Source organism: Thamnophis sirtalis, unplaced genomic scaffold, assembly GCF_051295495.1.
Source record: "Thamnophis sirtalis isolate CommonGarterSnake01/CBP01778 unplaced genomic scaffold, rThaSir2_p1.2 scaffold_5, whole genome shotgun sequence".
Taxonomy (NCBI): domain Eukaryota; kingdom Metazoa; phylum Chordata; class Lepidosauria; order Squamata; family Natricidae; genus Thamnophis; species Thamnophis sirtalis.
The window spans coordinates 72,333,102-72,355,695 of NW_028261385.1; the positions used below are offsets into that span (position 1 = coordinate 72,333,102).

Here is a 22,594-nt window from a genome sequence, read left to right on the forward strand (position 1 = left end):
CCTTCAAGGAGTCCACCATCCACTCTAGCCAAAGTCTGGGGGAAGAGCCAGGTTTAAAATAAGGTCAAGGTAGATGTCATACAAAGCTCTGGAAGAATACTGTTCCAGAGGCCAATATTAAATTCTTAGTGACATAAATAAATATTAAAAGTTACTATAAGCAATAGCTTGAGGAATAGAAATGATGATAAAAAGTCCAGTGCGTCAAATTTATTATAACTGCATAAGGGACAGATTATGGCAAAATTCAAATTTCAGTGGCAAGTGTATGAAAAATGTATTAGAAAACATTCTGTGCCATATAAGCCCCTGTCCATTGGATTGATTTTTGTGGCAAGAGATCAACTTTTCAAAAAAAAAACCAAAAAAAAAACCGCCACTATGATAAATTCTCATAGAAAAACTAAGAGAAAGAGAGAGAGATCTAGATCCTATATCAAAGGTCAACCGAAAAGACCAAGTTGTTTCTTGTGAGATTGCTATATTATTGTCATACACCAGGACTTTCAACTTTCCCCCTGCATTTATTTTATTTCATATTACTTAAGTACATACTGAAACCAACCAAGATCTGCTCAACTCACTTGGATTCTGCAAACAGGTTGATTGCTGTGGAGGATTCTAGTTGAAACTCTTTTTTACATGTGGATCCAGAGTCTTTATATAAACATTGAATTATCAAATAAAACTGCTCATTTCCAGATAATGTGAGAAAGAAGTGCCTCAAACTCCCTTTGCTGTCCTAAAAGATCAAGATGACAAAAATACTAATTAAATGCTTCCATATAAGGGTTTTCAATAATAAACAGTAACTCTGACTACATATGGAGAACACTTGAAATGGTACATGCCAAACACTTAATAAATATATTCCAAGATAGACAACTGTGAATTACCATCTGCTGAAATCAGCCTTTATTCTATTGTCTATATGTGAGAGAGTTTTTTAATGTAATGGAACAGCTAGTAATGTGCTTTATAAGGAAAAAAACCCTTATATATAATAGGGTTTTCATTCATTTGCCTTCTTCAAATGTTGATGGGAAACTTGCTGATGCACTGATAGATGAGAAACACATGCAGATAAAATGTAACCTTCTTAAAATATGAAAGGGTAAAAGCACAGACAGGTGCTTCATAGCACAGCCATTCCATTCTTCTGCTTCAGGAATGTCTGAAATGTAAATAGAAAGAAATATTTCTTTAAATCCTGGAGCTGCTTTCTTATACTGTTCAGCTATTAATTGTTCTAGTCAATTGGTATCATTTATTCTGAAGAAACCCTTAGTCATTGCAAATAAAGAAAACATGTAAACAAACAGAGCAAACAATACTCAATGTCCAGACAGAAACAAAGTTAAAATTAAGTTTACAAATTAAATAAGCAGCTAATAATTTCATCTTCACATGATTGGATATCTGCCATTAGCTATATTGCCAAGCCAAAATTTCAGTAGACACCTTGTTTATGATACCTTAGGATGTACAAAACAACTACCATAAAAAGCATTTTTACTTTTCCCTAAATTGAGTACTTTCCTTAAAAATCCCAACAAAGTTTTTACAGACACCATTATAAATATTGGGTACAATCTTCTTCTTTGGGAAGGTCACATAAGTTCCTTCCAGATAAGCAGATGGTATGAACTGAGTAAAAGGATCTTAATTTTCTTCTTCAAAGAAACAAAGAATGCCTTAAACCTGTGTCTTATGGTCTGTTGGAAGAAATATCCATCTGGTTCAGTTCCAAGCTGAGAAAAAGACACTGGAAACATGGAGGCTGATTGGAAAGATGGTTTAATGATGAAGCAGAGCCATCAACCACATGGTAGCTGACCCCATGGAGTAGACAGAGAGAGATTTATACCCTCTCTTGGGCTTTGCCCTCGAGTTTCCTGTTCCTGTGCAAGAAATGTATTCTATTGGCTGTAGTCAGACTCCCATGGGGCCATGTGAGGTCATGCTTGTCTGAATGAAGTTTGGTTGAAGCCTGGAGGGTGATGCAATGGTTCCCAGGTGATTGTGCCATGTGGTGAGCTCTGCTGATAGATAATCCTATTATGTCCTGGAGGGTCATGTCCTAATCCCATCACCCTGGAGCTGAAGGTCTTTTGTCTTGCAGATAGGCTGACTCAGTCCTTCTTAATGGGCACCAAATATCTGCTAGGGGCAGGGAGCTGGGCTAAATTCTGTTTCCTTTTAAGATTTCCATTTCTCTTTTAGGGGAAATATAATATTCTCCCTTTTTAAATATTTCTCAAAATATTTCATTCTTCTAGGACGGGTGACTTCTCTCAACACTAAGCAAAGTAATGGAACTACAAGACACACAGACACACAAAATGTTGCCAGGACATGTTTGTGCCATGGTAGGTATAATCTCAAAGTCTCAATACAGTTGATATATGGGAGAGCAGTGCTCCTCAATCTGTCCCAGTTAATCTCCTCCTTTATTTATATTTCCTATTACAGCAATGTCCCTTAGTCATTCTCTGGGCCTTTTCCTACTGCTGAGTTTAAATGCTGTCCAACCATCCATGAGTCAGCAGCAAACACTGGAGTGACATTTGCTGTTGCCACTGCTGATCCCCAGCCTGCTTCCCTTGCATCTGTTGTAACTCATTGCTCTCCTGATCAGGTACCTGCAGGACATGTTAAATAAAGCAACTGGTTTAACATTCTTGCTGTGCTGCCCTCCCCTTCCAGACATTGCCAACTAATGGGAAAATATCCATAAGTGCCAATAGAAGATAACTTCTAAGTTTTCAAAGAAGTTGCCTCCTGAAGAAGCACCTTTGGGACCTGGATGACTGAGAGCTCCATAGACATTTAGCTACGCACTTTGGGATGAACCCTTCAAATGATGCAGGAATATGAAGGGATTTCCAGACTATAGGAACCATTTGCACTTCAGTTTGAGATGCAGACAACACAGACTCATCCCCAACAGCCTGAGCCTGTCTTCAACAGTGAAGGGACGCAGGGCAGAAAACATCTTGTAGCGGCTCCACATAGATTAGTACTGCTCAGGTGACCCTGAGGACAGAGATAAACCTCCAATAGCCTCAATGACTCTCTAAAAGAATACAAATGACCAACTATCTGCAAGGAATATAAATCCTTCCAGTCCCCACCATCCAGTCAGAGCTGAAGAAGCTTCTTGGATGAGAAGAGAAATGTCTTCAAAGAAGAACAAGAAAACCCAGTTGCCTCCTGAAAAAGCACCTTTGGAAATGGGACAACCATGACCTGGATGACTGAGAATCTCCATAGACAATAGAACATGTGTAACTAGGTTTAACAGAAGCAGTAAGACACAGCGTAATTGAGGATCCACCAAGATCATTCCCACCAACACTGACACGGCAAGCCACTTGTATATAAAAAGAGCGCAAACACCATTCCCTTTTAGCACTGATGATGTTACGCAGTTGGGTAATGAAATGTCTGCAAGAAAACAACCAGGCTAAGAGAGTACCAAGGTACCACATATTCATAAATCACTACAATGAAATAAGAATGGGTCAGGCCTAACATCTCTAAACTTCTGTGACTTATCTCCCAATCAATAAAGATTAAGCCCTGGGAAGTGACAATAATCATAAGAGGAAGCAAGTCTTATGCTCAAGCAAAGAGTCCCATGAAAATACTTACAAATGTCAGCTCCCTCTAGTTGGGGGGGGGGGAGAAAAGGAACAAGAACTGAATAACTTCAACGTCATTTTACTGTTGCTCATCTGCTTTGTGAATGACATGCTTTTTAGCTTTCTGCAAAATGTCCATTCTCTACCCAGTGAGGAACATTCTACTTTGCTCTTTTATGTCATAGATGAGAGAAGGTGAAATGAGTGAGATTTGATTTGTCTTAGCTTCTTTTTAATGCAGCCAAGGGTGATGTGATAAACCTCAAAGTTAATCCTGCTCTCTTTTTTAGATACCACCTCATACACAGTTTTAGGCAACAAGGTACTTTCTCCCTTTAAAGATACAGGTGAAGGACAATGTTAACCTCTTGTAGAAATGTAGAAATCTCAAAAGGGAAGAAGAGCAACAGAAGAAGGAAGAAAATGCTTGGCCAATATGTCCTTGTTGAAAATGTTCACCAATCGCATACTCAAAAGAGCAGCAAAATGTTTTGCTGTGGTCAATGAGCTAGAAAATTGCATGTTCAATGTAAATGGATGTAAAAGACAAAAGATTTACACGATCTGAAGAAAAACATTTGGCTATGCTATAGAATTAGATACCGTATTTTTCAGAGTATAAGACACATCTTTTCCCCCCCAAAAAAGAGGGTGAAAATCTGGGTGTGTCTTATACACTGAATAAAGCATTTTTGGCCTCCCAAAACCCCACCCCGCACATTCTGTTTTTCACAAAAATGGACATGCAGTGGGTTTAGGAGGCCTGAAAAATGCTCCTGGGGGCTGAGGAGGGCAAACATGAGTGAAAAATGAGCCCGTTTTTTGTGAAAATGGTGGAGTTTTTGTCCTCCCAAGTCCCCACAAGCATTGTACAGGCCTCCCAAACCCTCTGCATGTCCAATTTTTGGAAAAAATGGGCCTGTTTTTTGGCTCCCAAGCCCCCCCACGTGTTGCGTTTTTGCCCTCTCTGGCTCCCAGGAGCACTTTGCAGGCCTCCCAAGCTCTCTGCATGCCCCGTTTTTCACAAAAAAAGGAGTGCGCAGAGGGTTTGGGAGGCCTGCAGAGGCCTCCTGAGAGCCGGGCAGGGCAAAAACTGTTTTTTTTAAAAAATTTACTTCTTCAAAATCTTGGTACGTGTTATTACTCCTGTGCGTCTTATAATCCAAAAAATATGGTGAATTGCAAAAGCTTTGGGATAGAAATTATAAGATGACAAGGGCCAATGCATATAAGGAAAACTTATATAAAATGTGGCATCTGCCATCGAAAAGATTAGCAAAGATGTCTAGAAATATGTCCGCCAAATGTTGGAAATGCAATCAGATACCAAGTACTTATTATCATATGTGGTGGACATGTATGAGGGCAAGAAAATATTGGGCTAAAATACATCCATGGTTGGAAAAGATGATTAAGCAGCACATAGATTTAAAGCCAGAAATATTTTTGTTAGGCATAATACCAGAAAGTTATGATAAAGGGACTATATAAATACTTCATGTATTGTCAGCAGCGAGTATTGGATTTGCACAATATTGGAAAAATGAGGATACCCCACCAGAAGGAAACATAATTCGGAAAATATTGGACTATGTAGAGATGGATAGACTGACATTAAAAATTAAAGGAGATACAGAGTATTACTCAACATGGGATAGGTTTTATCAGTGGTTAGATACGAGAAATAGAAGTTACAAGAGGAAAGATTATTGTTATGTGTATGTAAAAGATGAATGTTATTATGACTATAAGTATGACAATATAATTAATAGAAGCACAAATAAGTTAACACAACTATAATTATTGTTATAATTACTACATATATTATCATTATTATTACTGTTACTATATTTGTTATTTTTACACTTAAATGAAATACCTGGGCAATACAGTTTCAAAATATTTATACATAAATAAAAAATATATTATTAAAAAACTGTAAATAGATGTAGTTTGGCCTAGCTAATTACTTTGATGATGCTCTAACTAGTATTTTTAATTTTGATTCCTGTTTGAGAACTAGCTGTTCCATATTTAGACATTTTTTACTAAGGCTATTCTCCGGTGCAGTAAGATATAGCATGGATTTTATTTTACTAGAAGATTCAAGGGGCAGGAAAGGGTAAAGCTGCTTTGGACAACATCCCTCTTTTTACTGCCAGAGGTACATAGTAAGAAGTTAAAATATAGAATAATTGAAGGAGATTGTGTTTGTTTGATGGGGAATGATGTTCTTAACTGAAAAGAGTAAATTTGCAACAGAGGTGAGGGATACCTTTTATTTATTAAAAGTGAAATGCAAATACAAAGAAGGGTGGAAAAAAACACATACACAGTCTTCCTTTAGGGTCTTATCTTTCCTGCTTTAAGAGAAGATAAAGCTGACCAAGTATACCTAGCAAAAACAAAGGATGTAGAATTAGAGATCCTTTCTGAATAGAAAATAGTAGGATTTCAGAACAAAAATGAACTTCCTAGCTTAGTGATTTTCTTCTAAAAGAGGCCTTTCCTCACTGTAAGTAACTATATCATCCAATTTTCATTTGGCCACTATAATAACAGTGAGAACAGGCTTCATATCGTCATGACAATGGATGTGGAACTAGAAAATGCTATTATTCTGTAGTAAGAGAATGGCCTAATGGTGTTTCTGTTTGCTTTTTTGTGACAAAGTCAAGATTCCATAGATCTAGGGAAATGGATGAACATTATCTTTTCTCATTTTTAAAATGGTAACAGGTGCTATCTCTCCTCTATGACTGAGACTTGGAAACTCTTTTCCTCTGAGGCTGGTGTGGCTTGGGCTTTCACACAGAAATGAAGTAAAGATAAGGAAGCAATCATTCAGTGCTATACATCAACATCAAGCAGGAGTATAATGAATCTACATGCCAGAAGACCAAGAAGAGAATAAGTCATCCACTTGTTCAGGAGATGGTACCTATGAGTAGGGCGAGGAGGGTCATCTCCCATAAGAACATATGTTTTTGATGAAGCCCTAATTTTAATCAAAATACTCACAATGGCCTAATTAAAAGACAGGGAGGGCAAAAAAGAATGCTTAAAAAAAACTCATTTCCCCCCTAACAGAGAATCCTTAACAGAGAATCTAATAGAGAATTCAGAATGTAAAATTATTGAAGCAAAGCAGTGATTTGTCTTGGGTATCTTAAAGAATGTTATTGCTACACTTGACAATTATTGATGTTGCTAGGTAAGACATTGGGAATACAATTGGAGGGTGAGTCTGTTATCATTGGCCATGGCTTCTTGGCTGTATGACTTCCAAAGGCATCAGCCACTACAGCAGGGCGGTCAAATTCCCAGCCCAGGGGCTGGATGTGCCACGCACTGGCCACACCTACGCCCAGTTTAGCAAAGGGAGGGGAAGTCCCGATATGACATGTGACACCACCGTGATGTGAGTTTGACACCCCTGCTAATGCTAATGCTTTTATGTTAAATAAAAATAAGTTTTATAATTTTCATTTAAAAAGTAACTTTTGTATTTAGCTGAAGGATATTACAAAAAAATGAAGGCTAACCTGCCACATATATTTTTCCTATTTTCATTTTGAATGTCAAGACCTCTGTGAAAGAAGTAATTATTATATAAGCAGTGAAAGTAGTAAGTAGTGGATTTTAACACTTTAATCAAAATAGTCTACAATATGCCATTCATTATGTATAGACATACTGCAATTGTAAGGTGGTAGGGAGCAGTTGATATACTATTTTTTTAAATGACCTTGGTAGTACATTCTGTTTCTTAAGAATAGAAGAATGAATCTATTCTTAAAGCTACATAATTCTTCATTTCCAAAGAAATAACCAACAATAGTCTCCCCTATTCCTTCTCTGGCAGAACTGTTATTCTGTGGTTAAGAAGCATAGACTATTCCTTTTCATTGTGCGGTAACAAAATAATTTCATTATCATTTTGTCCACAATGCTTGGAAAAGAAAAACTACAAATTGCAAGATGATATACATGATCAGATTTGTTGTGAATATTAATCCAAACACCAAAACACACTATATATTACACATCTCAAAATTCTGTTGTGACTGAATTCTGCATATTATTTATGCCTTTCAAACACACAAAGTTGATGCAAGAATCCTTGAGACTTTAAGTAAGAATTGTTCAATATATAAGCAATTTGGAATAGAATTAAATAAGTGTCTTTCTGGTAAATTGCAAGTGTGCATGTATGGATGTATGTATTAGCAATGGTTTTGTTATAAAATATATTGTTGGCCTTACCATTATGTAATATTTGTAATGTAATTGTAAATATTTTCCTGTTTGTTTGGGAGATGTATTTGAGGAGATGTATTTGGTATTTGAGGATCCCACATGGTTCACTGCCCAGTGAATGGCAGAGTTCATCATGGAAGATATATGCTTCATCTCCTCTAGAAATCCAAGTGTTTAAGGGGAGTATGACCTCCTGAGAGAAAACTAACAAAACCACCTCTGGATTAAGGAAAAAGAACCAATCAAGAGCAGCAAGATATCTAAAACGGGAAGTGGGTATGGAGAAATGACAAATTCATTTTGTCCTTATTTCAAGCTTTTTTGAGGGAAGTGGGATGCCTTTCCTAGCTGACTCCAAGCTAAGTAGTGTTAAATTTCTCTGTGAAGTCTGGGTTTTAGAGATTCAGGAAGCTTGATATGAATTAAAATCTTAATTTTGTTTTATACAAAAATTATGAGTTGTAATGCCTTTCTAAAGCAGTCACTGAAATGAATTCTGCAAACATGAATGACTTCTTTTGTTTTTAGTTTGCTCTATGGCTTTCAGCTCTTATTAATTCATTACCTTGATATCCATAATAAATATTTGCATTTCTTAGTCAATCAATTTCAGTCTACGAGCATTTTAACAGTAGTTCACATATCCCCTATTCAGTTCATTTACAGGGGAAAAAAGGATAGAGTTAGGAATACATGTAATAAAATATATAGTGGCAGCATTAGCCAAGTAAGCTATCTCCCAGGGCTTAAATGAAAGGTATATAAATGACGATCCAGAATTGTTTTTTCAGATGGACAGCCATGTACATCTTTTAAATTAATTACAAAATTGGACATTATTCTCATTATTTGGAACAGGATGCACAGGAAGCTTGTATGTAGCAAGAAATAAAAGGAGATACAGATGAAGTAGAAAGAAAGACACAGTAAATGGGACACTGATGTGTAAGTATTTCTATTATACTTATGGGAGTTTAGTTACAGAATGACTGGAGTGAGGGGCCTGCAACCCTCCAGTACAGGTAGCCCTTGACTCATGACCACACCTGAGCCCAAATTTATGTTACTAAGTGAGACATTTGCCCCATTTTATGACTTTTCTTGCCACTCTTGTTAAATAATTCATTGCAGTTGTTAAGTTAGTAACCTGGTCGTTAAGTGAATCTGACTTCCCCATTGACTTTACTTGTCAGAAGAATGCAAAAGGTGATCACAAGACCTTGGGATATTGCAACCATCATAAAAATGAACCAGTTGCCAAGCATCCAAATTTGATCACAGGACCATGGGGATATTGCAATGGTCGTGTGAAAAACAATTATGTCACTTTTTTCAGTGCCATTGTAACTTTGAACTGTTACTAATTGACTGTAGTAAGTCGAGGACTATCTGTACTAATATATATGAACAGCACCAGGTAAGAACTATTACTGAGCTGATGAACCCCAGAAGCAAGACTGCCTCTATGTTTTCAGGTAATCAATAATCTTAGAAAAGGAGAGTTCCATATACTTTGGAATAATAAATGACCATGGAAACTAACACCAAGGAATTTTTGAATGAATAGGATTTAGTGAGATAATGTATGAGAACCTTCTGCATTTTCACAAAGTCCAATATGGCCTCTTTCACTTGTCTCCAAGTATCAGGATTCAGCCTTAAAAACTAGCATATGGTAGTAATTATGTAATTTCATGTAGATACCCTATCAAGCTTTCCAGTGGAGAAGAGAGTAAAGTATGAAGAATGCTACAGTCCAAAGAAATCATTCCTTGGACAACAAATCAAAGAATATTTATATTCTTTGTATTTATTTATAATATATATTTATTTATATCCCACTTTATGTTTACAAGGTGAACGCACACAATACTCTTTCCTCCTCCTGTTTTCCTCACATCAACAACTCTTTGAGGTGGGCTGGACTCAGAGTGAGTGACTCAGCTGGCTTTCATGCTTGAGGCTGGAATAAAGCTCACCATCTCTGGGTTTCCAGCCTGGTACCTTGTCCATTAGACCAAGTCACGATGAATAAAATTAGTAATGAAATGCTATCCAGGTGCTGGCATATTTAATATATCACCTAGGTTGAAAAGTAAACCATTGTAGGAAGTTAGCACCCAGCCCTCTCCTAGAAAAATGAAATATCCTAGGAAATATTGAAAAACCAGAATATTATATTTTCCTGTGTAGGAGGGGAACTTCACCAAGACAATGTTGCATTAGGTAAACCAGTACAGCACATAAAAAGTCACTAGAATAACAAAGCCAGCATACATTCTAAAAGGAACCTCCGGAGAATAATTACCAGGATATCAGGACCATTAGGAATAGCTGCAGAGTAGGAAATAAGACAAAAGACCCAGGAAGGGCAGGAAGATGCCACCCTCAAGCAAAAGGAAAAGGGCAGAGTGGCAACAAAGACTGAATAGCTCAGGACAGAAATGTAAAATAGGAAACACAGTAGAAGACATTTGTGCTCATCCCAGCTCCATGGAAAGTACTTTAGGGCAGAGGAATAACAAAACGCAAGACAGGATTAGAACCATTAGCAAAGGTACACACAAAAGGTGATAAAACAATAATACAAAGAAAACAAAAGGACTTCAAAGAGAAAAATGGTATAAAAAATGTACTCTCTCTGTATATGGCTGTCAGGCTGTCAGCTCACCCAGGAACGCTGATCTACGCCACTGTAGGTCTGACCTTCCTGAAATAACAAAGACAACTTGCTTTCAACGCAACTTGCTTCGATCCCAAATTCATTCACTCAGCAGGGACATTCTCCCAGCTGGGAAATACGAACTCACGGAGGAAAATCCTTTTCCGTTTAACCCCTGGATGTGAAGAGAGAGAAACATGTTTCCTTCCTTGCCGACTTTGTTAACTGTAAGTGAATTTTAAAGTTAATATGTATTACTTTAATATTTTATTGCTTTATCCCGTTGCTTTTACTTAGCTGCCAAGAGTCGCCTTTATGTGAATGGGCGGCATGTTAGTTATAAATAAATAATAATAAATAAAAAAAACACAAAAATATGTAGCGCGCACACACAAAAAGAAAAATCTCTTCAGATGCGTACAACAGAAGGCAGGAGAGGCGCACACCACACTCTGGGCCGCCATTTCTTTTCAAAAAGTAACCGGCCTCTTCCCCGTCACCTCCAGGATCGGATAAGCCCCGCCTCTCCAGGAAGACTCCGATGTGGCAAGGTGACGGGGCGAGGAGGGCTGGGGACGAAACCGGAAGGAGCTGCCGCAGCTACTTCTGCTCGGCTGCAAAAAAAAAAAGGGGCGCAAGTTGCCGAGGCCGTTTCTTTTCTTCTCTGGTGCGCCTAGACTGCTCTGCAGGGGTGTAGCGGAAGAACCGCCGCCGTAGTCACTGTTCAGAGTCAGATGGGAAAAGAGCGAGGAGGGAGCAGACGAGAGAGGTGGGAACGGCGCTCAAAATCTTGGTCGCGCTTTTCTGCATCTCGGGACTCTCCTTTCTCCCTGCCTTCGACGCGGAGGGGAACCAATCATTTCCAAAGGATTGAATCCGTAGCTTTCAGGGAGAAATGGAAGGCAGGATTTCCCAAGGCGAAATAAAGGGTCTATTTGGGAGAGGAGACTCCCTGGAACATAAGAACGCCGTTTGCTCTCCTTTTAGAATGATGGGTCGCTGTGATATAATAAAATCAATACATTTATTATATATTTATTATAATAAAATTATCCCCTTAGGCTTTTCCCTTCCGAAACAAAAACAGAAAATGCAGTTTGACTTAGGGTCATTTTGCTTGACAAAGCTGTTCTTACAATACTGGGCTCAGGAGGAGAACTTAAAACAGGAAAAGGTTATTTATACCTGTAAAGAAAGACAAATATTTTCTTGCCTGGTGGAATACTCCACATAAAATGGACATGAGCTATTACTGCTGCAAGTTAGAAGGATGATTTTTATACTTTCGGACAATAAATTCCCTGGAGAGCTCATTTGTATTTTTCTAACCAGAACAAAGCTTACTGCCTGATAGAATGTGCTCGGAGAAAAAAGACAGCAATTAATTACTTGGTACACTTGATAGTGCACTTAAATAAATATCTATTAATGGGTGGAGAAATCCTGCAAAGCCAGTGAGAAGCCTACCCTTCTCCCACCCTCTTATCACTTGAGCTTTGCACCTGTTTTCTGTATCTTTAACTTGCCTATTTTTTCCCTGAAACCTCTTTATTTAATGATGGATGTTACATAATAACAGGGCATTTGGGGAAAATTATTAAAATGGGATATTAGAAAGGAACAGGCCAGCAATAAGCCCCTCCCAAACAAAAACAGAACCCCACCCTAAATTTGCCATCCCACGATGATGTTTGCTAATGGAGTTCTTTTTAACAGCTAAACTAACAGCTGTTTAACTTTATCTGAATTTCAGTTAATCTTACTGTAACAACTTTATGTAATATAGAAAGAAAATGAGCTTTTGGAATAAGCTATGACATTTACATATGTATTAATAATCAGCCCCACAAACCTGTTGTAACTTGCAGTTATGTTTGCTATTGTAAAAGCCTTATCTATAAGACTTCTGTGACTGTGACATCTCCTATATCATAATCCTGGGCAGTTCACAAAACAATAAAAACCAACTAGTAATAAAAAGCTGTAAAAGAACCTTAAAAAAAGAGAATACTACTGATGAAATAAATAAATCTACTTGGATATGACATTAATAGGAGTTACTTGGTGAAGTATGGAGAAACACTGCATAAAATATAATTGCTATAATTAAATCTCCCTTTTTATTTCCAGAGTCTTAGTAACTTAAGCTTTTTTGTAAAATAAGTTTCAAATGTAGGTTGCTGGGAAAACCGGGGTATAACAATCTGAAATTGTCTAAAGTTTAGCGCAGTTTTTTTTTTTAACTAATTCTTATCATCACCATGCAAAGGCTTATACTAGATTGGAATCAACTCTGCAATCAAATAACATTGGCTGGTTTGGAAAGTTAAGTAATTTTTTAAAACTAGTTTATTTGAAACAATAAAGTTGGTCTTTTTTCAATATTGCTTATGGAACTGTTCCTAGAGTCTTTCATAAGCATTGTTTAGCATACAGGTAGTCCTCAACTTAAACTACAATTGAGCCTCAAATTTATTTTGCTAAGTGAGAAATTTGTTAAGTGAATTTTACAACTTTACTTGCTACATTTCTTCTTCTTTTTCTTCTCCCCCTCCTTTATCCATCATCAGACATTGGCAATCCTATTTTTATCAACAGCCACATGAAAAAGTCCTGCTGAGTTTTGTCCAAACTGGTTCCTTAAATTTTGAAGCCATGTTGTTGAAGCCTTCTCCCTGGACCTTATTTGCCTCCAATTTTTCCCTGGAGGATTAAGTGAAGTGTGCAGTATTTTTCTAAGTGTTGCATCACATATCCAACACATCCACACATCCATAACTTTTGCTTTTTTATGGTTTTGATTATTTCCCTTGGCTTTCCTAGGTGGCTTTCCCAGTGAATCATTGCAGTTCTTAAATTAGTAACACGGTTGTTCAGTGAATCGGATTTCCTCATTGACTTTGCTTGTCAGAAGACCCCAAAAGGAGATCACATGACTATGGGATATTGCAACCGTCATAAATGTGAGTCAGTTGTCAAGCATCCAAATGTGAATCACGTGACTAGGGGGGATGCTGCAATGGTCATAAGTGTGAAAAAATATAATGTTACTTTTTGCAGTACCATTCAGTAACTTTGAATGTTCACTAAATGAACTGTTGTAAGTCAAGGACTACTTGTATCTGCTCTGGTCTAGACATTGCAGAAAAAACTAAAACAGGAGGGAATATAACTTTGCAGCCAGAAGCTCCTACTTCTCAGATTTTCTTTTTCTTTTTTTAAATGGCTTCAAAATGCTTATAAAACAAATTAAAAATGGAGAAGGGGTTACAGTTTATTTTCTTACACTTGTGAGAAGTGGGATAAGAGAATTATATATTACTATGACCAAAATCATAGATGCTAGTGTACCAGAAAATACCTCCCTCTGTATGGAATAGAAGCAAACTTACTGCACCAACACATACATCTGATCTACATCATGTATTTGCATTTGTAAACAAAAACCCAGATGTTCATAATAGAATACGTTGAAAAGTATAAAATCATCTTTTTTCCTTTGAAAGACCTAAAACCCATGATCAAAGCATAATATGGAGGATGGGACTCTTCACAAATTTTTCAAAGAAAAATTTACTGTGTTTCCAAAGCATCACACCTAAGTCAAAGCAAATGGATTCAACTCTCCCACCTCTGCAATAGGATCACAGAAATGGAATTACTTTCGCACTGGTTCTGTCCTTCTGTGGAAACACCTGTTGTGATCTCAGGAAATGCTGAGTGTTTGCTGATCCGCTGAGATGAGATGAACATAAGCTTCAGATAGTTTTGGAGGGACTGGGGAATGAAAACAGTGCTGAAATTGTTTACATGCTGACATGTTTTACTTCTTTTCACTTTTAGGTACTACATTGTCCACTAGTTGTGATTTAGAGGATTGATTTGAACCTATTGTCCACTTGGTTAAAACTGCTCATTTCAACTTGGAATCTAATTTGAAGTAAGCTTTCCATTCACTAGCATGGAAAAACCACAAATAACTAACTTTTTAATCCTTCAACCACATGAAATAACATTTCTAGGAAAAGTATTATTTTTAATTTACTTACTTTCTTACAATGAAATGAGGACCATACAAATTCCAATTCTATAATTTGGATTTTAAAAATCATAATACAGTTAAAACCATAATTCCAAATGTTGAAAACCACAAATACTAAAATCAGATACTTTATTTTAAATCTAAAATAATTACTTGAGAGATAGTTGTAGCAACTTTGCCCCTATTGAAATAGCCCAGTCTTCACAAACTTTCTAATTAGGGGAGAGGGGGCATTTGAATGTCTGGAAATGGTATTCCAGAGGAGGAGGCCACTAATTTAAAACATGTTTCCATGGTTTCTGTTGTTGGAAGTCTCCAATACAGGGAGTGTGTACTCTGCTAGATATGCAGGTTGGACAGATGTTATCAGGAGAAACTACTCTCACAGATAATCTAGGCCCTGATACATTAAGGTCTTTAAAATTGACAACTAGCATCTTGAATTCCATCTAAAATCAATTGGCAATCAATGCATCGTTCAGTAGTTATATGAGTTCTGTGAAGTAAATTCCATTTTACTATGTCCTCCATACCTTATAGACAAAGGTCTCTTGTAAAGCACTTTAACTAAAACATGCTTGATGAACATTACTTATAAGTGAGAAGATAAGGAGGCAATTGTTTGACTCCACATTTCTTCATATTCTTTCCATTCTAACCTTTTAAACAAAATTGGAAAGTGTAGCAGTTTCTGTAGGGCATCAAGCAATAAAATATTTCATTCAGTCTCACAGTTCAATTTTAGTCATGTAGACAAGCCACTTTTGTCTGCCCCTTTCCAATTATACCAATAGAGGAGAATATTTGTAGATCAGTTGAAATGAGGGGTGCTTAGTGTTCTCTGAGCTTGGTTGTTTTGTAGATGTCCCAAAGGTGCTTTTTCAAGAGGCACCTGAATTTTCTTGTTTTTGTTTGAAGATGTTTTGCTTCTCATCCAAGAAGTTTCTTCAGACCAACTAGCAGTCAAAAAACATGATGAAAACACTTTAATCTCACAACACAGACTTGATCATAGTTTCAGCTGGGAAACCATGACCACTCTAGACCAAGCCATGTCTAAAAATATTAAAGAATTCTTGGAAGTCTGGCACTCTGACAAATCAGCCATCAATAAGCCCACAGACATAAACATTTACATACTGTGCAAAAGAGACAATCAACAACTCCCAAAGGGAACAAAAAAGACCAAAACACATTCCCACCAGCAATCAACACTCAGATGAGCATAGACTATCACCAACATTAACATCAGACCAACAATCAAGAAGTAAACAATATCCCAATCAAGGAACTGCTAAACAAGCTAACAATAAACAGCCCAACCAAAGAACATCCATGATCACTCCTACCAACACTGACAGGGCAAGCCGCTAGAATATAAATTGAGAGCAAACATCATTCCTTACTAGCACTGATGGTCTTACATAGTTTGGGTAATGAGATGGTTGCAAGAAAATAAGCTCAGGGAGCACCAAGGACTCCCCACCCCACCCCACCCCACCACTTTCCATTTCTGTTTGGCTGAATCCAATATAAATTGTAGGCCTATTTTTTTTGAAACAGAAAACTTCCAAACCAATATATAAATGTTTATATCAAAGACTAGAATATACTATCAATGTTTCTTTTTCTCATTTGCCAGTTTGGAAAAAAATTGAATCCAACATATATCAGGAATTGCTACTAATCTTGACATTGTCTTCTTTCAAAAGTGTTTGGCTGGCATTTGGTAAGTGCTTGGTGGTGGCGGGTTTTTATTTTATTTTATTATTTTTTTGTGCTTTTAAGTCAAGTGTTGACTCCTGGCTACTATCTGGACAAGTCACTGCAGTTTTCTTGGCGAGATTTCAGAAATGGTTTGTCATTGCTTCTTAGGGCTGAGAAAGAGGGACTGGCCCTAAGAGAAAAGGCATGACTGCTTAAGGCAGATCTAGAACTCACAGGTTCCTGTTTTCTAACCTGGTGCCTTAACTACTATACCAAGCGGACACTCAACTGCTTGAGGTTATTTAATGTAATTTTACTTATAAATAAAGGCCTGTTCTGTTTCCCTAATTAAAATTTTTGAAAATTAACTTGTACAGTCATTTAAGTTTAAGATATTAAATAAATGCAAATTGTATACTATAAAAGTACTAATGCCACATTTTAAACTCAATCAGATAACAAAAACAAAAAATCCAAACAAGTTGGAGGTTCTGCAAGTAAGTTGTAGCTTCAGTTCAGAATCCTAGCCATTTTTTCTTCTCTTCTGTCTCCATGTCCATTTTTAATAACTGCAGATCTTGGAATTACCGGAGCATGCCAATTTGACCTTTCTTTTGTGCATCAATGGTGTGACTTTCGTTAAAATTGCATGGGCATGAAAAAGATATTAGCAGAAATACAGAATTTTAGGACTGAATTTTCATTCCACAAAATAACTTCAGTAGAGTATAGGAACCAAGACAAACCCCAAGGCCTCTTTTGGGAGGGAGATGGAGAGGGTATAGAAGTAGGCTATATGATCATCTGATGCCTGATGTGTCTTAATATTTAATTTGCCATAGATATTATAAGCCTGGCAGCTTTAGGCCTCCATTGGGAGGCTATTAATTTTGCATTTTTCTCTGAATAGTCATTAAGTATATAGTTGGAACATGATTAATTATTTCTCTTCTCTCATCATTGACATTTCTGCTTAAAAGTTGTTTTCACCTTCTGACTTGACCCGTCTCTTTTCTTCCTTTTCTCTCATCCAGCAATCTTCAGACCAGATCTTCTAGGCATCATGCTGGCACTTTGCTAAGAAGCTGGCTAGGTGTCATCACTCTTCCTTCTGGCCTGGTCATCTGTCTCACCTTTTAAACCTGTTTTTGTTGTAACTTCCAGAGGAGTTTTACTTTTAGATATTCCCTATAGTCCAAGCACACATTCATCTATTGTTGGATTAAACCCTTTGGTGATATCATATTGAAAATTAGGGGGGTTAGGAGGATTATATCATGTTAAGACTTGTTTTGATCATTTGAAGACAATGGACAGCAGTCAAAAGGATAGGATGACAAATGCAGTGAAAAACAGAAAAATGTGTATTTTCAGCAATGCAGCTTGTGTGCCAAATGGGCTTGAGCTGTTACTGCAGTCACAGCTTGCTTGGAGAAAAGCCCACTAGAACTTTTTAAATGCAAAAATAAGCACAGCGGGAGTGGTTTGCAGCAGAAATTGGCCTAGCAGTTGGCTTGTCTTTTCATTTGCTATTGTACTTGACAAATAAGGAATTTGTTTTTGACCTATTCTCATACCCAAATTCTGTGTTAAAAGAATGCTATTTATATAGTCATTGAAATTGAGGGTTGGCAAATGTATTTTCAGAAATTGCCTTTTCATTTGAAGGTGTTCGATGAGCTAATTTATGCGTGGCATGAGCTCCCTTGAAAATGTTGCCCTGACTGGATGGAAAAACAAACACAAATTTCTTTAAAAGTTTGCTGCTAGGAGTATCTAAGTCGCCAAAATGATACGTGCTTTTCATCTAGAAGAGCTAGCATCATTTGTTCACGGATGTAGTAAGTGGTATAAAGTTGTTACCCAGGCTGCTGGTGCTTTCATGACTCGTGGGATTCTATCGATTGTTATTGAAAAAAAACTTCGCGCGGAAAGAGCGATTCAGAATTATTCTCGTCAAGTTGCTATTGCCAGTTTGAGCATTATTGGATCCCATCTTCACATTGCCCCACAATCTCGTTTCAGTGATTTGGATTTGGAAAAATTGGTTAGATCGATATTTGCTGAGCCAGTTGACCCAGCCATCTTAAGAAACGATACTCAGCTTGAACAAAATTCATTCCTATTTGGTCCAGATGCAGCCCTGATTGTGCCTAACGCTCAGGGCAATTTTGTTTTCAGTGCTGAACGATTTGCTGCTTGGATGGGACAAGTTTTTGACGCCAACAATCCTGTGCGCTCCCAAAGCAATTGTCCTCAGGGTGTACCTGCGGCGGCTAAACCTGCACCTGTAGCTGGCGAAATCCATCCTTGGTTGTTCGGAGGGCTTCTTAATGTGAACCTTGCTGATGGAACTGACAATACAGCTATTGTTCAAGATAATCCTCTCTGGTCTTTTGAACTACTGGCTCGGGTTATGGTAATGTCACCCCAATTTAGAGAAAAAATATTAGCAAATTTGACCACAGCTGTATTAATAATAACCTGTGCAGGGAGTATTACTCCAGCTAAACTGAACAAAACTCTTAGACAAATCCGTCGAGAGACAGGATCTCAGGATATTGAAGTAGATCAAGATGCTGTGATTAATGGTTTCTATTGTCTTCGTGCCATTTGGGATGGGCAGACCACTGGACAAAACTTTGAAGAGATGTTTACTAATCTTAAAGCAGAAGTTACTAAAATCTCATTGACGCTTGGGACTATGGTTGAAGAAACAAGAAACAAAATGCTTACTGGAATAGTAATTGTTAATCAAGCAATTAGAACATATGAAGATTTTCCCTGGACAGAGCTAAATGAAGAAATAAAAGCAGTTACAACAAAAGACGAGATGGCAGTAGCAGCTGCATTTGGAGATACTGTTAACAATTGCCATTGGATTGGATGGACTTATGTTTTTAATACTGCACGGCCAGAACATACAAATAAACAATTTCCAAACATTCTTTACACTGCCATTCAGCTTCAAATTTTGGCAGGAGGAGTTCAGTCTCTTAAACGATATGAGGGATTGAAAAATATTACGATAGAACTAAGGCCTTTTATTAATGGATTGGTTGCTCAATATGCTCAAATTCGCCAGACTGGTGTTAATTATTCTGTTCAACCAGGTGCAGCATCCAGTGTGGTTGATCATATGAGGCAACTTGACTTGACTTGAACATGATCTCATATGCAATTCTATTTACAGAAGGATAACCTGTTCCATGTATATCCTGAAAAACTTTGTGCCTTAGGTGGCACTAGAATTCATCATCTCCTTGATTTTAGCCTGCTGCCTTTAGCCACTAAACCAACTGATTTTTGTTACAATTACTAGCATCTTGGATCTAAATGTTAAGAATAAAAATAGTCATTTTTCAGGCAAGCTGGACTCTTCAGAATTTCTGTGGGATATCCATGAAAAGCCTACTTTTTATGGGCAGAGAATAGAAGTGGTTTGCTATGGTCTTCTTCGATAATTCTCCAGTCCCAGATGGTCCACCATCCAGCTGCTCATCCTGACTCTGGTTTTCTAGATGAGCCAAGACAAAAACATTGAAATATATTTAGAGATACAATATCAAAAAGAGTTGTCAGAAATGTACTTAATTTATTAAATTTGTATGCCACTCATCTCCCTTTCCATAGCAACTTTGAGTGGCTTATAATATCATAAATTCAGAAAATAATAGGACATAGATAAGAAACTGTACACCAAGAGTACCACAGTATGGTGATGGAATCTCCTCTATCCCTCCAGCAGCCTTCTCCAGCATAGAGTGCCTTCATTGGAGCTCCAAGCCAACTGGTAGAGGCAAGTTTTAAGGCTCTTGAGTAAGGTCAAAAGTGGGGGCAGATCACACCTCCAGAAGCAAAGTCCTCCAAAGGATTGTGGCCACAGCAGAAAAGGTTCTACTAAGCTGAAATTCCTTTATGGAGGAGAGTCTTCACAATACTGAAACCTATGGTTTTAGAGAAATTTAATTGTTCAAACTGCTTTCACTATCTTGAAATGAGTTTACCTGCTAGAATAACAAGCACCTGAAATTTATTATGACAAATTATAATAATGCTTTCAAAAATCAAAATGGCTTCCTCCTGTAATATGTATCGTAAGTCTCTGAAATCGCTTCTGTTTAAAAGCAAATCTAAAACTGGCTGATGTTGAAGTTGGACAGTGCTATTTAATTTTTAAATGTTCAGCTCAAGACATTTAAAATTCCACAACCACAATTTTTTGTTCTAGTAAACAGTTGTGTAATCTCAAGATGATATTCAAAAGCAGGAAACAACAGTTGGACTCAATTTGCAATCTGAGGAATTGGAATCTGATCTGTTGCCATTAGATATGAAAAAGAAACTATGGTTTGAAAAATATGGATCTGCCAGAAATGATTGAAAAGAATATGAATATAAGAAATTCTGAGACAATGGATATAATGAAGGATGGACTGGACTCTCTGGCAAGATGACTGTTGTATTCTCAAAAAGAATTATTCAATAACATATGTTGCAAAGACACTTACAATAGAGTCTTATGAACTTTGGAAATAAAATGCAATTGTTGGGAAAGTTCCCAATTAAAAACCTAAGGAAAGGTTTCATTATTAAGACCCAAATCAGGGCATTTGACCAAATACTCTGGTATTTGACTCAGAGATAATGGCCGGGGTGATTCTGTTCTACAAGTAAATTATAATAACAGACTGTTAACAGAATGCGTTGAGCTTCAAGTTTGCTTTTGTTTGACTTGTTAACTATTTTTTTCCTTCATATGCATCAGGGGTGTCAAACTCAATTTTATTGAGGACCACATCAGGGCTGTGGTTGACCTTGGGAGGGGGGAGGGAGGCATGGCCAGGGTGGGTGCAGCCAGCTCAACATCATTTATGTCAGGGGCACCTGTGGTGGTCCCGAGCTCCATTTTCGGCTGCGGCAGCCTCATGCAACACTCTGCCAACAAAAACTGAGCTTGGGACTGCCACCCACGGACCTCATGAGCTCCATTTTCAGCTCTGATGGCCTTCTGCAACTCTCTGCCAGTAAAAATGGTGCTTCATTTTCACTGGCAAAGGCACTGGGGCTGGTCCTTCACTGTTTCCAGAACAGCCCCGCAGGCAATATCTAAGCATCTCACAGGCCAGATCCGGCCCCCAGGCCTTAGGTTTGACACCCCTGATATATGTAATGTGTAACAGGTCATTTGGGTTGCAAATAGATGTACAAGCTTATAAATGTTAAACCTCCTTTTCAATAGGGGGAAGGTATTGTTACAATTATTGTTTTTGTCCTTTTTTATTCATGTTTTTTATCTTTTTGTCTAAATTTGCCTGTGTTTAATTTTTTTTATTTTAGATTTTGTGTTTTAATCTTTTGAATAAAATAAAATTGGACAATAAAAAGAGAGGTCCTTGGCGTTCTGAACATAGTTGTTTTCTTGCAGACATTTTACTACCCAAACAAGGTAACATCAGTGCTAGTTTGGGTCATGAAACATTATCAGTGCTAGTTTGGGTCATGAGACATTTGCAAATCCCCTCATTTCAACCTCAGACTAAAATATTCTCTATTGGTACAATAAAAATACATTTAAAATTTCAGATCAAAATGTGTTTTTGGGATTCCACAGCAACTCTTAAGTTGTTGATCAATAATATTAATACACAGATAACTTTAATTGTACTTTATTTATAATTCATTATTGAAAAAGATTGATTTGAAAAAGAGCATGGTATTCCAAAAACAGTTTTCCAAAGAACAGTATTCCAACCAGATTTATAGTTCTTTGGAGGAAAGAAGCTTGACAATGAATATACTGTATACTTGATAGTATTTTTTCTCCCCTCTGTTTATTGAGGCAATCGCAGCTAACATTTAATCAAGTAATTAAAACTATTTCAATGTGTCCAATTTTCTATTCAATAACATTGATTCTTAAATTAATTTGATTCAAATTATGGATAAAGTCTTCCATTCCTTCTTTTCATGCTTTGGCACCAGGAGAATTTTAATTCTGTAATTCCATATATGCATCCTTACAGGGGAGAGGATTGACTTGAACACAGGGTAGGACTGCACTGTTCCTCCATGAAGAAAACCTCTTATCTCCCTAGACTTAATGTTATGTTTCAATGAAAAACAATATCAATTAAATAATGCACACAAATTTCAAACTTGCTGCAACATTATTAAAAGAGCTATGTTGGGAGTTTATTGGCTTATATTTTTCATTGAGTCAGTGCTTTCTAAACATTTGTATAATCAATATTAAGGATTGGGAAAACATGCACCCTT

General features: G+C 37.2%; 1 protein-coding gene and 2 long non-coding RNA genes across 3 annotated transcripts in view; 2 read left to right on the plus strand and 1 right to left on the minus strand.

The window, feature by feature from the left end:
* The window catches only part of LOC148045423 (uncharacterized), a 43,133-nt gene extending 34,746 nt beyond the window's left edge, over positions 1-8,387 (plus strand). The window contains exons 2-3 of the long non-coding RNA XR_015696726.1: positions 2,280-2,369; positions 6,384-8,387. This is a non-coding gene — a long non-coding RNA (uncharacterized LOC148045423). The remainder of the gene's footprint in view (positions 1-2,279; positions 2,370-6,383) is intronic.
* On the minus strand, positions 267-11,077 carry LOC148045424 (uncharacterized). The gene is made up of 3 exons (XR_015696727.1): positions 10,988-11,077; positions 10,576-10,741; positions 267-1,174 (listed from the first exon to the last, which is right to left on the minus strand). It is a non-coding gene; the product is annotated as an uncharacterized LOC148045424 (long non-coding RNA).
* A 106-nt stretch (positions 11,078-11,183) lies between these two features.
* Positions 11,184-21,724, plus strand: LOC106552325 (uncharacterized). The gene is made up of 5 exons (XM_014070569.2): positions 11,184-11,335; positions 13,390-13,529; positions 14,410-14,506; positions 16,251-16,337; positions 17,350-21,724. The coding sequence occupies exon 5, from the start codon at positions 18,105-18,107 to the stop codon at positions 19,476-19,478; it is 1,374 nt and encodes a 457-aa protein (XP_013926044.2). The 5' UTR covers positions 11,184-11,335; positions 13,390-13,529; positions 14,410-14,506; positions 16,251-16,337; positions 17,350-18,104; the 3' UTR covers positions 19,479-21,724.
* The last annotated feature ends 870 nt before the right edge of the window (positions 21,725-22,594 follow it).